The sequence below is a fragment of the Phaethon aethereus genome, assembly GCF_964289735.1.
Source record: "Phaethon aethereus genome assembly, chromosome: 26".
NCBI lineage: Eukaryota > Metazoa > Chordata > Aves > Phaethontiformes > Phaethontidae > Phaethon > Phaethon aethereus.
The window spans coordinates 2,752,109-2,766,651 of NC_138602.1; the positions used below are offsets into that span (position 1 = coordinate 2,752,109).

The 14,543-nt window shown below is 46.1% G+C and overlaps 1 protein-coding gene across 1 annotated transcript in view; it reads left to right on the plus strand.

Annotated features, from left to right (window-relative positions):
- The window catches only part of FBN3 (fibrillin 3), a gene marked incomplete at both ends in the record, with an annotated part of 107,974 nt that overhangs the window by 44,032 nt on the left and 49,399 nt on the right, over positions 1–14,543 (plus strand). The window contains 3 exons of the mRNA XM_082011091.1: positions 1,360–1,557; positions 2,928–3,053; positions 14,116–14,241. Coding sequence (XP_081867217.1) covers positions 1,360–1,557; positions 2,928–3,053; positions 14,116–14,241 — 450 coding nt within the window. The remainder of the gene's footprint in view (positions 1–1,359; positions 1,558–2,927; positions 3,054–14,115; positions 14,242–14,543) is intronic.

Consider the following 14,543-nt stretch of genomic DNA (forward strand, 5'->3'; position numbering starts at 1 on the left):
GTCTCAAAACTGTCTATTTAATGGTTTTCCTTGCTTTTTAGTCTTCACATGTGTGTGTCAGGATTTAAATGGGAGCTGATTGCAAAGATCATGTGTGGAAAGACTCGTATCGGAGGACTTGCAGGCAACAGAGCTTTGCTTTGTTGAGTGTCTATATTATACTAAAACGTTTCTGGAAACAGAACTACTAATCTTTAGATGTGGGTGCCAGTGCTGCCGATGGCTCATGATTTGGGTATAACTGCCCTCCACACAAGATTTTTGGTACTTCACATGTCGAATCCAAATGTTTCACTGCAAAGACAGCCATGGGCTAATCTGGGTATTGATGCAGGGATTTGAGTTCACAGTCAATTACTAATTGCTGGGCACTCCAACATCAAAATTCCCTAAGCAACTTTGCAAATCTCAGCCAGATTATCTGACATAACAGCTATTTGACCAACACCTAAACTTCCTTAGTTAATGTGGAATTTTCTGGTCTGACAATAACGTAAAGGTCCTTTTTTCTAGCCACAGATCAAAAACTTGCATGCAATCATCTATTCTCAGAAGAAGGAAAAAACCTCTTCTTTAAGAATTTAGTTCCCTGATGAATGCCTGCTGTGCTAATATCACTAATAAAGGCTCCTGAGAGCCCAGACAGTGGCAAAACCACATTCCTTAGTGCAAACAAGCCCTTCAAAATCGTTTTGGTTTTAAGGAATAGGAAGATCGTTGTTGGGAATGACAAACAGGCTGGTTGTTTCTGCAGCATCTGTGTTTTAAAGATCTAGCTAAAATTACCAGGGGACCTTTAAGAATTACACATCACTGTGATTAATTTTCAGTTTATTACTGCAGGAGGTTGCCTTCACAAAGACTTTACGGGATTTACAGTAGACATCATGGGGAAAGGTTTGGAAATTCTCTCCCAGAATGTTTTGTGGGTGAGGCCTAAGACTCTTCCTCTGCAAGCCAAGGAGAAGTAGGTGAACTTGCAGCCCTGAAATTGCCCTTTTGCCTAACTTCCTATTTTGAGTTCATTCTAGGGCCAGTACTTAGAGTGACTCAAGGCATAGAATAAGTATAGTTCATGGGATGAGCCTGAAGAAGACCAGGAAGAGCTGGCTTGGAGAGAATCTCTAGATGATTGCATGAAACATACAGCAGAAAGAAGGTCACCACCTCCAGTACTGGTCTCCAGCTTGGTCTTAAATTTTTGTTCTTTTCATGGTTGCAGGTTTTTTTTCCAGACCTTTGTTGACTTTGCAGCTGAATGGCTGTGCTGGTAGGAAGGGGAATAGGCACCCTGTGTTAGCCAGAAAACCTTGTGTTTGTGTCTTGATCTAACCTGTGGATGTTATTGTTCTCCCTCAGACTATCGTACTGGTCCCTGCTTTAGCCAAGTGAATAACCAGATGTGCCAGGGCCAACTCAGTGGGATCGTCTGCACCAAGACCATGTGTTGTGCCACCATTGGACGGGCCTGGGGTCACCCGTGTGAGATGTGCCCTGCCCAACCTCACCCGTGCCGCCGAGGTTTCATTCCCAATATTCGTACTGGAGCCTGCCAAGGTAAATGCCATGAACATCTAAAGGATGTTCCCTTATCCATCCTGATGTGCACTGAAAGGGCAAGTGATGAATGACTGCCAGGAGCCCCAATACAGAGAACAGTTCTCTGTGTAAACTTTGTTAAATCTGTCATTGTATGTCCCAGAGCATCACCACGAACCTTGGATCTCTCATGGGATCACCCAAGATCATCTTAGCTCACTTAAAGATTCTGGCCATGCTGTGGTTCTCGGGTGACATTCCTCCATCCCACAAGATGTAGTCAATTGGGCTAGCGTTTCTCCAGGTTAAAACTAAGTTACAGCCTTCCATATACCCTCACTCTATGGTGTTGCTATTGTTGGAGCGCCTGTCCCAGCACTGGAACATGATCAGCACTTGTATCAAGTGACTAGTGGTCTGTAAATTGTTGTATTGGTTCAAAACTTCTTTTTGAGATCTCACAAGCACTTAAAACATATATAAATCATATGCTTAGAGGTTGCATTCAATGTCTAGGACACCCAGGCAAAAATAGCAGAATGGTCCCCTCAGTTCCCATTGGCAGCCTTTCTGGAGATTCTCCTCACTGATGGGTTGCAGGGCTCTCCATGTAGAGCTGCATGAATTCCTTTCTGCATTTGCAACTAATTTCAGCCTTTACCTGCCGTGATCAAAACCTGAAATTACAGTCCAAATTCCACACTGGCCAGTGTCTGTAGGATGAAACTGGGAGCTGAAGAGGGGAACTCCCTTGCTCTTTATTGTAATCTGCATTTTATGACCCCAATCTCCTAAGGAGAGCTTGGCCTATTTAATGGATTTGTCACTCACTGTTACTGCAAGCAGAACAGGAGTATAAATAATATGGGCAGCGCATGAGTGTGCTGATTCTAGCACCAAGTACTGAGGCTTCCTGAGGTGCTTTCCAAAGCACAGTGTCTCCTCACAGATGAGATCATGGCTGCAGGATGAGCCTTCCTGGGATGGAGCTGAAGAGCAAAAGCTTACAGTCCATGGGTTCCCCTCTCTGCCCTGCAGCAGATGTTGCTCTCTGAAGGCTGCAGCAGGACGTTGCACCAAACAAATTCTTGTCCTCAACTCAGCTACCAACCTGGAATGAACCAGGATGGGGTATACATTGATATTTGCTTTTGAAAACATTACTATACTTTTGTCTCCCTCTTGCTTGTGTTGATAAACCAGCAGGACCTTTATGTCCATTTTCTGTCCTTCACCTTATTGCCAATGTAATCTGATGGGTAGTTGCATTACAAAATGTAAAGCCACCTACTTGGAGCAAAGCTGCTTCTTTCTCACAGCACTCCCACCATGCTGGGATTGAGCATTTGTCTGTAGGGTACTTTCTAACAACTTTGCTCTTCCTGTAGATGTGGATGAATGTCAAGCCATTCCTGGCCTCTGTCAAGGTGGTAACTGCATCAACACAGTGGGTTCTTATGAATGCAAATGCCCTGCAGGACACAAGCAGAGCGAGACCAGCCACAGATGTGAAGGTAAGATTGCAGACTTCTGCGTGGCTTCACCAGACTGCTCAGCACCGGGTTCCCAGCTACACTCTGAGAGCACAAGGGCATTTAAAAACTTGAGAATCTCTCTGCTCGCAGCGCATCTCTAAGATTGGCAAAGTAGAGATGTGAAGGAGCTTCCATGTCAGCCTTGATCCTCACTTCCAAATAGGAGGGAGTACTGCAAGCATCAAGGCGTGTTAGTAAATGTACTGCAATATGAATTTATGATCTGTTTATCTACTTCCCACAGTCCAAGGCAAGGAAATGAGGACTAGAGCTGGTCTGATTTTTTTCTCTTAAACTAGAAAGAGTTTTTTATTTAATGCAGGTGTTTTCTGAAAGATACTTTAATGGCTGCGCAGACTTGTTGAACAGAAGGGACTCCGGAGAGCTTTAGTTCAACCTCTTGCTTAGATCAGGACTGGCTTCAAAGCTAGATCAGGTTGCTCATGTTGGTCAGTTTGAGTGAGCTTTGAAACCTCAAAGCCTTTTCTTCTGGGGCTCTTGTCCTAGGGCTGTACCACTGTCGTGGTGAGGAATATTTTCCTCATATCCATTTGATATTTATCTTTTTGCAGCTTGCAACTTGATGCCTCTAGTTCAACAGAGTAACTGGAAGGAAGGCAAAGTGGGTAGAGTCTGACTAGCTGGGATGGTGATGGAATAAGACAACCAGAAATAACATTATGGCTCTTGGTGTACTGCAGAAGATCTGATTCCATGAGATGAGGGCATGGAGCAAATAAATGCAGTATTGCTTCAGTGACTTGGTGATGTTATTCCAAACTGACATGTTGGCCAGAACCTGAACCTTGTCCTTCAGTACAAAGCAGGCACAACTGAAAATTTCGTACTAGAGACATGAAATGCCAGTCAGCAGCATGCCTATGAGCGTCCCTTCTTTGAGCTGGTGGCCTGATACTGGCCCAGCTCCACAGGGCAAGCATACCTCCCTCTCAATCCAGGGTTGTCTGCAGACAGCCTGCCTGCTGTGCCTGGTTTTCCTGGTTTTTTGATTACCTTGTGGGATGCACCTTGCTCATCTCCAGCAGAGCTGTAAATGGGAGTGACCTCTGCAGCCTCGGCATCTCTCTTGGAAATAATGCAGTGCTTCAGAGGCATGGTTTGTGCTTGCCAGGGATGCTCTAAAGCATCACTGCTTAAGCAGTAGCTATAGAGCTACTATAGCTTGAAGCCGAGCAGTGGGGAATGCAGTCTGCCCCTTCTCAGCATCAGCCTTAGCCTGGTGCTGTGGGCAGCCTGGGGAGTGCAGTCAACTTTCAAACTCTGGAGAAGTTCCCAACCTGATAGAAGGGGAATTTGCAGCAACTCCTCTTTGCACCTTCCTCAGCACAGAAGTTGGAGGAGATAAGTATTAATTACCTTCTCAAAACACTTCAGTGGAGGACCCAGATGCTTTGCCCAGATGTGCAGTTGCAACTCTGCACTGAACATGCGGGCAAGCATGCAGTGTCAGCAATCAGATCCCCGTGTCTGGAGGTAGGACTGCAGGAAACAAAGGACCAGTCTCAGCAGGGTCTGGTAAGATGGTGCAGAGACCTCTGCCATTTTCAAAGGAAATGCTTTGCAGGCGGTTAGCAGAGTTGCTTAGAAATAGCCGAATACCTGATCCTCAGACCAGAGAACTAGTTTTATTTGGGGTGTGAAAATTTAACAATGTCAAGACCAGTTGTGGTAGTTAAGGCAGAACTCTGCCTGGTTCTGGAAGCCCCTGGAACTGCTCTTTGCTCTTGAACTCAGGATAATTTCATCCACTGTATTCCTTAGTTAAATTTGAGACTCAGAGACAGGCAATGTCTTGGTCCATGCCATAAGGCACATGCTTCTGTAGTAAAGTGTGAAGCACAGGCATGATGAGGTGCTCAAAAATCAGTATGTTAAACATTCACAGTGCCACTAATCTGAGTGCTCTTCAGGAGAGGCTGGCTCCAGTTCCTTAAGGTCCAGTCTCAGCATCTCCTTTATCACTGCTCAGCATGTCTCTGAAAGGTGTGCAGACCTCTATAGGAAGGACATGCTCGCCCCAAGCATTTTGCTGCAGTTCTCCTGGGCCAGGCTCATACCTTGCCAGGCAGGCTGCACCTCTCAGAAGTAGGGGAATAAACATTTCTTGTATTTTCCAAACATCTGGCAAATGAAAAGGAAAACAGCATTAAACTTTTCCTGCCTTGATTGTTAAAGCTCTTTCCCACATACCCTAATGAAACCCTGCTGGCCTGTGTTTGCCATTTTAGGGATAAAACATGTTTGTTGTGCTGGTATGACTGTGTCCCACCTAGATGGGCTTCAGGAACTCCACTTCCCTTTCATTTCTCTCCAAGGCTCTGTTGTAACCATGACAAGGGATAATGAATGCACTAGAATCCAGATGTTTAACCTGGAATGTGTCTCCAGGTAGGAAAGTTACCGCCATGGCACTGTGGGCTTGACAGCATACGTTGTCCCATGGGGTTTCTCCCAACAATCAATTCTCAGGGAAAAGAGCATCCCTGTGTCCAGGTGACTGCTCCTATACCCCCACCCTCCTGCAATCCAGACATTTTCCTTGATAGCATCATTCTTGTACTCTGTCAGTGTATGCTGTGTGACCTGGGTTCAGCCCTTCAGAGAAACTTTTCCAAAGTGAGACACCAGCTACAGAGGTTAATCCTTTGGTGGGGCATGGATGCTCTTTTATGTTGAGAAGACATCAGTGTCAGTTGATCTTCCTTGGCAGGATGCCAGGACGCTTTCTAAAATGTTAACAGAAGGGTTTTTTGCAGTGCTCCGGTGTCCGAGGACTTGGAACTGGTAGAATCTGAAACAGCCTTTTTACATGCATCTCAGGTGAAGAACCAGTTTCCCATACCCAGTGATGTCCTCTGCAATTTGTCTGGCCAATGGGCTACAGCTGGACTGCACTAGAACCATGGGCCCAACCTCAGGACACAAAAAATTGTTCTTGCCTTGGTCTGCCTCACCCGTGCTGGCTGGGGACCAGGCAAAGCACATATGAAATCAGTTTAGCTGGAATCTCCTATATACCAAGATTAAAAACAATCCATTGTCTGAATCTGTCATCCAGATGCGAGGGGCCTCTGCGTGGGTCCCCACTTCCCAGAACGCCTGCAAAAGCAGCATGATGTGGCCATAAACAGCTTCCTTTCGCTCTCCTTCCTGGATGGCCATAAAAAGAGACATCTCCAGCATCTACGGTGTCTGTTCCATCACTTATCTTACCTCAATTGTGAAGGAGACCACCAAAAGAGGATGCTTTCCTTTGGTATGATTTACTGACCTAGGAGTCCTTCTGCAAGAATGACATAAACATGAGGGATGCTCTAAACTGGCAGGGTTGAGATTGTTTTTGAGGGCTTGTTTCCCAGACACCAATCACCAGCATGTCCTCACCAGGCAGTCAGAAGGCGAAGAGGATACCTTTGCCTGGGTTGCAAGTCCCTAAAACTATGTGAATAGAGGAATAGAAAGCCAGCATCTTGTAAGGGGTTTGTCTGATGCTAACACTTTATAAACACAGGAAGATCTGGGCCCTGTGCGCTCGCTGCGTGCTTTGATACGTCAGGAGCAAACTGTTCGGTGCAGCTGATAGAGCACCAAATTCCTGATTTGCTGAAATGGCCTGTGCTGCCAAAGCAGCTGTATCAGTGCAAGTAACCTCCTCACCGAGCCAAGGGTTTTGATCAAAATAACAGCCACAAGCATAAGAGGGTATTTTCTTTATCCAGGTGTTCTCCAAGCCTAAAATCTCAAAGCTGCAGGGGTTCCCTTGTAGAGTCTGTGCTAACTTTATAGCCGGTGAAAGGAGGCCTCAGCTTGCCCTGATTGCCCTGAGCCCATCTTGCCTTAGGAAGAGGAGATGGTTTCCTCTTGTTTTCAGATTCCGTATCCAAGCCTAGCATCCAGAAAATATTAAAACTAGACTAAATGTCTATGCTAAATTCTTCCCTAGTTCCCAGGAGCTTGTATTTTCTGCTTAGAAGACTCCTCCTGGGGAGTGAAGTCAGCAGATGGGATTGCGTTTGAGCCAAAGGTCAGAGCCCGTGTCACTGTCTGCTGATTAATGATGTCTCCCTCATTAACGCAGCAGCATGTACCACTAATCTTCTTTGGGCTGTTTATTGGTGGGAATAGGCGGGAGTAGAGATAATGTTGTTCGTTTCCCATAGCGATACTTATCTCGTAACACAAATGGCACCTGGAATTTTCAGTCCCTGAATCCCTGAAGAATAAAGATACTTTTCTTATGCAAGATCTTCTATGCTGATAAGAGGCCAGCTCAGGCCCCGATCTCCCAAGCATGTGAGGGGGCTGCAGCTGGATACACTGCATGAATTTTGGTCAACCCCAGAAGGAAAATGATGTCCTTTTTCTATCTGGAAAACGTGCACACGACATCAAGTTTGGATTTGGACTTTATATCCTCTGAGTTCAGGGTTGCGGAGTTCCAGAATTATTTCTGCAGCTCATCTCTAATGAATGTGACACTTTCAAACAGTGGCTTATTTTATGCCTTTGTTCATTGTATTCTGAGGGAACTCGAGGGATCAAGAGTTCCTGAGCTCGGGGCTGTGCAATGTATAATGAGAAATTTCTGGCACAGAGTTGCCTGCTCACTTACTGGAAGATACAAGCAGTCTATGAAACACAGTAGTGGTGAGGGGTGGATTGAGCACGGGGAAGGGGAACCAGCGCCGGAGACGAGGCCAGCTTCGCAAGTGCCAAAGGATTGCCTTTGTGTTGGGTTTGTATGAGCAGAGGAGCGAGGAAGGCAGATGGTGCCAGCTGATGGCTGAATTGACAGCTACTCTGCTTGGCTTATGGGAGGGCTGGAGAAGAGTGCGGGACCTGTTGAGGTTTGCAGGGGAACGAGAGGTGTGAGAGAGAAGGGCATGCTTATATCCAGCTAGCTTCTCGATGCTGCTGGAAGAAAAGACTTGTTGAGGAGGACACAAGAAAAAGCACTCCTGGCAATAATGGTGCAAAATGAAGAAAGGAAACATCAAAACTGAAATCAGACACATCTTCCTGCTACAAAGACCTTTGTCAATAAATCTTTGGGAAGGGGGGGTGTTACACAGTGACATTTTTAAATTATCCTGGAAGCAACCATAAAAACTACACTTAAGAACACGCCATGGAATTGTTCCCTTAAGCGTGGAATCACTGACTGAATAAAGCTCTTCCTTCCATAATTTTAGTGGTTCTCTGCCAATAACTTAACTTTTTTTCTTAATAGCCCTTCCTCTACCGCTAACAAAATGCTAAGCCAGCTCTGTTATCAGCGAAGTATGTAATGCCAGTGCCTCACCCAGGGTGCTTTCAATGCCCTGAAAGGAATAAATGTCTCGCATCCAAGACTGTTCCAGCATGATAACATCCAAGATTCAAAAAAGTACACAGAGAAACTGCAGGCAAGGGGGTGAAGGGCCCTGCACACTTTGTGCGACAAGCGCTGTTCATACCCGTCCAGGGTAGATCCTTCCTGACAGTCTTTGGCATCTCCAGGAGACGGATTCTGCCAAGGGAGAACAAACCCTTCAATTACAAATCTCACTTCTTTTTACTCACCCCTTTCTATTTAGCATTTGTAGGGTGACATGTTAGATGCTACTTATGTCCCTACGGGCTAGTCTTTTGTCACCACCACACCAGATTCCAAATTTTCTAATGAAGACAAGGCTCTATTTTTTATTCTGTTGAATCTCATTCATGTTTCTGAGTTGGAGGGAGCTTTCCTGCATTTTCCATGAGCGGAGCGGGTAGGCTGGCCCACTTTCCTCACAAATGGAACATGATAGCCATTTTATTAGCGTGTTTTCAATTTTCTTACAAAATGTCTACAGAAGAGCTCGTTGTTTGGATCCATTAAAAGCTCATTTTCATGGATTTGGTGTGGTTTGGAGGGTTCCATTACTCTCCTCTGTGGTTTCTTTGTGCTTTCTGGAAGGGAAGGTCTGAGAGTCCCGTGCACTGCACGGGAGAGGGCTGATGAGGCATGACCTCTGCTACGTGACATGATGTTTTCTCCATCAAGTCCTGTTTTTTCAGCAGATGGAAAGGTTGGGATTTCAACATGTCTGTGGGCACCCATGTTGGATGGGCTTTGCAGACTGCAACTCTCTTTCTGAAGCTCTGTAGCCTTTGGCTTCCAGCATTTTCAGCCTTATATGATCAGGCCAACTCCAACCCAGAGAGTTGGAGACCAGGTCCAAAATCAACGTTTGCATTGAATTCTGCCATTGTCTGAAGAGCAGAGTGCACAGAATATTGCTTTAATTTTTAACAGCGTTGGAAAAGTCGTGAAGTAGCCAGGTTGGAGTTGGAGGAATTCCCTACCCAGAGCTGGCAGCTGGGTGTTAATGAGAGGTGTACATATCCATCCCACTGTGTCAAGTTCTCCATGGACTTCAGCTCTGAATGAATCAAAACTATGAGACCCTTTACAAAGAGAAAATAAAGAAGGCAAATGTGGTGGGGAAGAACTGAAACAACAACAAAGCCCAGAGCTCAGTTTCTCAAAGTACAGGATGTGCGAGTAGGCTTGAGAAATTTGGCTTTTTTTCTGCTTCTTGGGTTGCTAAGACTGCTGTCATCTGAGCTAGGGTTTTCAAGGGGGAAAAAAACATTGCCGTTTGATTTAACCTTTTGAATTAACTCTGTTTTTCCTTAAGAATGGAATGTAGTTGCTGCCCCCACAAACACGTACACTTTTTCTTGGATGACTGATGCTCTGCCGTAAGTATTGATCTAATAAGATGCCTGCTTGTCAGCTGGCCTCCAGATCTCTGATACAGCAAACTTCAGGAGAGATATGCAGAAGTTTTAAGCTGTTATTTCTAATCGTACAACCAGCTTTTGCTTCGTAAAGCTCTTTCACTTCCAGTGTTCTGCAAATTGTAACCAAACACAGGCCTGTAATTAAATGACAGGGCAGGCTGTAGTGATAAAATCTCTTTCGCTGCAGGGGCCCAGGTGGGGGAAGTGTTTTCCATAGATTTGCATTGCTGCCTTTCGAGGTTTCAAGTGGTATCTGCCTGTTGGAGGGGCTCTGAGCATCAAAGAGCTGAAGGAGCACTGCAAGGACTGAGGCGATACCTCTGCCGCTTGCAAAAGGTGGCTGAAATCTTTGGCTAGCTGAAAGCGTAATTTTAGAGTTCCTAAGAAGCCCAACAGGAGTGCATCTTCCCCTCTTGATATATGAGTGTACAACCTGCCCTATGCACTTGGGCTTAATTTTGTGCATGTTGAAATCGAGGTTTCGCTTGATTCCTCAGGGCTCAGAGTTTCAGGCAAAGTAAAACAGAAGATAAGTGTATTTGTAACGGGTTGTGTGAGCAAGGAGGAGAGATTGAAGATTATTTCTTTGACCCCATGAAGCACCCGTGGGGGGTCTCTGTCAATACCATACGCCTCACTTGAAGAGGCAGCTGGGATCATCTTTCTTCAACACACATATTGCCAGTGTCAATGACAGCGGCAGTGGCTGAGCTGAGCGGGATGAATTGCTGTGTCTCACTTTGCAGGGGAAAACCATCACTGTTAGGGCAGAACTCTTCTGCTCTGTTTAGACATTTCCATTCAGATGTGATGAATTACTGCCTGGATGAGATTATCTCTTTCTGCTGAGTGTAAAGGGCATCTGGAAAAAACTCCGACGGGGTACCTGCTCTGTGACCATCTAGCACATCTGACCACAATTCAGCAGGCACCACCATCCAGATCATTTCTGCAGTCTTTTCCTCTAGAGGTCTAACAGTGTAGACCCTCTTATACCTCTTTTCCCTCAAGGCAATGCGGGGGCTTTGTGGGGATGCGAATTAACTGTCATCATCAGGAGGCCATGGCTGTCCCACCCTGCAGCCAAAGGGTGGTGTCGTGGGGTCACAGTGCCTGGGACGCAATGGTGGAAGGCTCCTTGACAGCCTCTCTAATTTTAGAGAGAAGGATGAAGTTTATAAGGCTGTTTCTGGAAGGCCAAGGACAACGCTTACTCCCTGAGAGTCACCTCTGTGCAGCCAGATTTCACGTCCCCTTGCCCTCCCTCGGATTTGTGCCTGTGCTAGGGAATCCTTTTACAGACGTTGTGAGGTGAGTTGAATCCATCCCAAGCCTTGGACAACCAGCCCTATCCCTGGGTACGTAGGCTAAAGATTATTTACCATTGCTGTAAATCTGTCTGCTTCATTCCAGCCTGAATTTATAACGTCTCAGCTTCAGTTTTCATCTTCTCTTTTTGAGACTGCAGAGCACTGTGCTCTCAACATCATCTTTGTGTGTCTCTTTTCTATGATCCCGTCACATCCTCACAGTTTCTTGGACAAATGTAATTAAGTCCTGCTAGTCCCTTAATGTCAGGCAGGTTTTTCCAGACCTTGAGTCGTCCTCCTAGACTCTGAGCCCCTCCATTTAACAAAATGTTAACAGCCTGTTGTAAAAGCTGGCACCACACAGAGTGGTGGCATCCAGGAATGATCCTAATTAAGAGGTGACATCACCTACCTGCTTCTGCTCAGTGTTCCTCCCATACATCTTCAGGGCTGCACTAGCATTGCCAGCCACTGCATGGCACTGTGAGATTGCACTCAGACATTTCCTTCCTAACTCACATTTTTCTCAGTTTCACACTGGACAGGACACAGCTCAGCACCCCTCTGGGTAGCCCACATCCATTTCTTTACAGAAATTTCTGGCCCGTTTCTCAGATCTGTCACTGTGGCTCATATCCATCTTCACAGCCAGGTCTTCTGGCTCCCAGCACAGATTTCTTCCAGTCCCTCCCTTGCCCTCATGGGGTGGGCTCAGGTAACTCTTTCCCATGTGTAGATGCTGCCTTCACCACTGAAGTCTGCTAGATGAGCCCTTCCAAAGACGTCCTCCATCCCCGCTCCCAGATGAAAGGTCTTGCTGTTCTGCCTCTTTTTTTTGCAAATTAGTCTTTGCCCTGCAGCAACTCTGACCTCCACACATGCTAATGCCATCAGGCTGTGCAAGGCTGTTATGCTGTTCACAGCAGAAAAATCCCCTCGAAGGAACAGACTTTGACCAGTTCCTTTTCATTACTTTCCTGCCAGCCCCAGGCAGCATCTGAATTGCGTATAAAAATCCCCTTATCCATTCACAACAGTATGATAGATTTAAAATACAATAAATAAAGTTGCTTAGCGGAAATAATTTTGCCAATTGCCAAAACACGGGGTTTTTTTGCCACTGTAAAAACTATCAGGCAAACATTCCTTCTGTATTTTACCACCACCTGGACCATGACCACCAACCAACTACTTTGGGTGGATTAATTAGAGGTTTAATCTAATTCCATCTCAGCTTCTGAAACGGATTTCAACCTTGGTCCCAGTCAAGTCCTTAGAGTCAAGTGCCCCACAAGCATGGCCGGGCCCTGTACGTTTAATTTTGTTGACATTTTGGTCAAAATTTGTTGAAAACAGATTGCCCTTTTCAAAATAGCTGATTTGCCACTCTGTTCCCTTTGATTTTCCAAGTTTCAGGTCCCAAGTGATAGCTGCACACAAAAGTTATAGGCTCTCTCTCTTTCTATCATCTGCATAGGTACTTGTTGCATTTTCTGCTCTGTCCTCACCCTTTTCTGTTGCAGTTTGACTTTTGTTAAGCTGCAGTTTTCAGGCTGTGTGGTTTCCCATCTGTTGTTAACTAAAACTTTCACAAGGATATGAAGCTCTTTAAATACTCAATATAAAAAGAGCCAAAGAAATAATTAACTCAAGAATTTTCTCAAGGTTGCAATATAAATGGCCTGGAAAGTTTGGAGAACTCTACAGTTCTCAAGCAAACCCTGTAGTGCCTCATCTTTCCAGCTCAGTTCCTCCAGCGTGGATTAAAATCTAAGTCTGAGCAAGATTTGAAATATAGATGCTCCGTTTCAGGATCCAGACACAGGCATCCGGGACCTCGGCAATGGGGCTAGTGTCCATCTTCAGCCTGTGGTGAGGGTCCGCCCTGTCTCCACAGAAGTCAGATGCTTGTAGAGCACATAGTAAGTTCAAATGGCAGAGCTACATGACTAGGGTGATTGTCTCTGAATTTTGGTACTTTTGTAACCTTTCTGCAATTATGACCGTATGTCTGGGCACTGGGGCCGCCTGGTCCCTCTGCCATCCAAGTCCAGCTGCTGCGCCTTGGCAAAATCTTGTTGCAATGTCCTTATTTTCCATGCTCTTAAGTCCGGAGAGAGGCACCTCGCTGGTTTGTTAGATGGTCACACACAGCGGTGGGCTGCTGCAGAAGCAGTGTGTGGCAGGGCTTGCTAACATGGATGGTGTTTCTTTGATTGCCGTGGATAATTACGGGTGATCTCTCCCAGGACTCAATGTATGTCTCTATCTCACTAATTTTCCCTGTGATGGGAGAAATAGTTCAAACTATGGCATGCTCATGGCATTGCTGTGCAAATCAGTTCACACTAAAATGGGACTGCTGACGGGGAGCTGAACCCACAGAGTGGTGTGTCCAGACCCGCCTTGTCCAGCTGATAGTACAGGGCATTTTCACCTGGGTTTAGATGCCTGAACGTACTTGAAATTGAACCAAATCCCTCCTGTATGGAGAAATTCGGTGAATAATGCCCAGTGCTTTTTAAAAACACGGTGGTGCCTCTGACGTTGCATCTCTGCTTTCAGAGGGGCCTCCAAGTCACACGGAGGGACCTGCTGTCCAGCCACTCATGCACCTGCACAGACACGTTTCTGTCCTGGAGCTTCCTTTGTATGCCAGGGAGCTCAACGTCTGAGATCAGCCTACGCAAAGACCTGCTCTGTCAGCAGAGATAAGCAGAGGAGTCCACGAAGCCCTCTCTATCACCCTCTGGGAAGGTCTTGTTTTCCGTACTGATCCACTGCTAGGAGGTCTCTTATGGTCTCAAGCATCCCGTGACAACCTGTACCACCAGCTACTGTCCTCTGTGATCCCAGCTCTGGTCCTGGATCCACGCTGCAGACAGGAAAGGAGATGGTTTGCAGGGAAACATAATCACTGCTGGTTTGTTCTTTTCTAGATGTGGACGAGTGTGGCGCAATCTCTGGCGTGTGTGATGGCGGCGAGTGCACCAACACAGCAGGCAGCTACGTGTGCACATGTCCACGTGGTTTCATGACGAGCCCTGATGGATCACGCTGCATTGGTAAGATGCTAAATAGATCTCAGGACCACAGATACAGGGAGAGACCACACTCTGTAAACCCAGACCTGGGGGTTTGCAAATCACTCTCTGGGTTTTGCAACTTTGCAGATTTGCAAATCAAAGGGCACATTGTTCCTGCGACAGCTGGAAAATGCTGTTTCTCATGTACTGCCCTTGCATGTGCCACGCTGACACGGTCCGTCCTGGTCACGGGTTTTGATGCTCTTGCAGACCAGGGATTTCTCCACCTCCATACCTTGGATTGCAGGTGCCTCAGTGCTTGAAGTGTTTGAGAAGGGGTT